At 31.5% G+C, this 1,938-nt stretch overlaps 1 protein-coding gene across 1 annotated transcript in view; it reads right to left on the bottom strand.

Annotated features, from left to right (window-relative positions):
* Nucleotides 1-325, bottom strand: part of LOC108748021 — a 2,287-nt gene extending 1,962 nt beyond the window's left edge. The window contains exon 1 of the mRNA XM_018485969.1: nt 33-325. Within this exon, the coding sequence (XP_018341471.1) occupies nt 33-243 (211 nt within the window). The 5' untranslated portion in view covers nt 244-325. The remainder of the gene's footprint in view (nt 1-32) is intronic.
* Nucleotides 326-1,938: the final 1,613 nt, after the last annotated feature.

Here is a 1,938-nt window from a genome sequence, read left to right as displayed (position 1 = left end):
TATATATATATATAATAAATACAAGAACTTACTCGGAGTATCTCGTACGAAAGTCACACCATCAATGATTTCAATGTTGCTCGATCGAGTCGCTCTGTTAAGAACACCGATAGTCTTCACGAACATGCAGCTGAAGAACGCATTGTCGTACTCCACACAATTCAGATTCTGAGATGGTTGTACGTCTGTAGGTCCTGCTGCAGTGTATGTAGCAAGAAGTACTAGCGTCAGAAATTTGTTCATCTTCTCGTCGTCTAATCACGTCGTCACGGAATGGAATACAGAGAGGCAGTGGTCGAAGACGAAGCAAACTACTCCCCGGAAAATTTTCGGAACAAAGTGTGACCTGGCCCTGCGGCGCTTGAATCTTTATAGGTGTGCACCATGTAGGACCCTCCCCAGTATCCCCACTCTGGATGAAACGACGTGTATGACGACAAGAAACGATGAGACGAACGACTCATCATTGCAGGTAAATGCCGTCGGCCACCTCCCCAGAAAACTTTCTTCGATAATTTTTAAACAAACGAATGACTGCATGGAGAGACGTCACCATTTGGGCGGACCTAGAAGTCGCTCTCCCTAACGTCGAGAGAAGTTTACGTTTACCACAGTAACCATTCAGAATTTGGGTTAGTAGGGGAGATAATACTTGTTATAAAAATTCAGGGATTATTTCTGTATACAAGGGAAGGATCTTTGAGAAATAGAATTTTTCGTCGTCGTTTTATCTAAAAAAAATTTTTAATATTTCTGATAACACTATTTTTCATTATTCTAAATATATATGTGTGTGTGTTTGTGTGTGTGTGTGTGTGTAAAAAAAGATATATTTTATAATTTAATCTTAAAAAGGTACATTGATACGTTTTATTTTTTAAGACACAGTTTCCTTTCTTTTCGTCTGTAAAATTAATATCATTTTGACATATACCACTTTCTGTTTATTCTTCACTTATAACAAATTGTTTAGAAAACCGACGGTGATGACAAACGTGCATTTCGCACCTCACCGCCATTCACGATTGCACATGCTTCGCGGTCGCGGACATACACTTTTCTTATGAATAGCGTGTGCGTGTGCATTTAGGTGACGCTAAATGTAGACAATTCCTAGTAGTAATTTTCCTTCAAATTGTGAGTAAAACAATATACATATTGCAGAAGATGTAATTTTAAATTATATTAACTAAAATTAAAAATAAAACAAATGTAAAATATAAACAAAATTAAATTATTTTTAAAAATAATTTATAATATTGATTTATTAATAATAATTTTATAACGTGCTAATTTAAATATTTTTTTTTTTTTTTTTTTTTTTTTTTAGGAATCCAAGCATCATAACGTAACTTTCTTTGTGAAATGGACCGATGCATTCTCCTCTATAACCACGTGCAGGTCGTTTACCTTGACCCAGCCATGAGTTCATTGGTAACACGAGAGAACAGATTACATCTCTGATACAAGTTTAAGATTTTCTGATATAACTCGAATTGATAAAATTTTTTACTTCTTTTTTTAAATAATTTTGTATTCATCTGATTATTTTATTATGTTATTATTTAGTATTATAAAATATAATTATTGTAAATAAGATGAAATTATAGTTATTAAATAACTCTACATCTTTATAAGTAATACATGTATATGATAAACTATTACTATAATTTATATTGCTTTTTATTTTTATCACAATTATTTAGCTCAGGTTTACAAGAATTTCTATCACACATTGTGTATAAAAAATTTTATTTCTCAACAACATTAAAAGTATTTAAGATAAAGAAGAAATTATCACATTTGTATAAAAAAATTATTACGCAAGACGTACACAATATTCCTTTTTGGAAAAGAAAATCTAAACAGTGGATTTATAAGAAATCGCACATATCTTTTTAATTACATATCCTTTTAATTTTTACATTATTGATTTTA

The sequence above is a fragment of the Trachymyrmex septentrionalis genome, unplaced genomic scaffold (assembly GCF_001594115.1).
Source record: "Trachymyrmex septentrionalis isolate Tsep2-gDNA-1 unplaced genomic scaffold, Tsep1.0 scaffold21, whole genome shotgun sequence".
Lineage (NCBI taxonomy): Eukaryota > Metazoa > Arthropoda > Insecta > Hymenoptera > Formicidae > Trachymyrmex > Trachymyrmex septentrionalis.
Note: the sequence above shows the minus strand (reverse complement) of the source record. Positions and strands in the feature narration are given on the sequence as shown.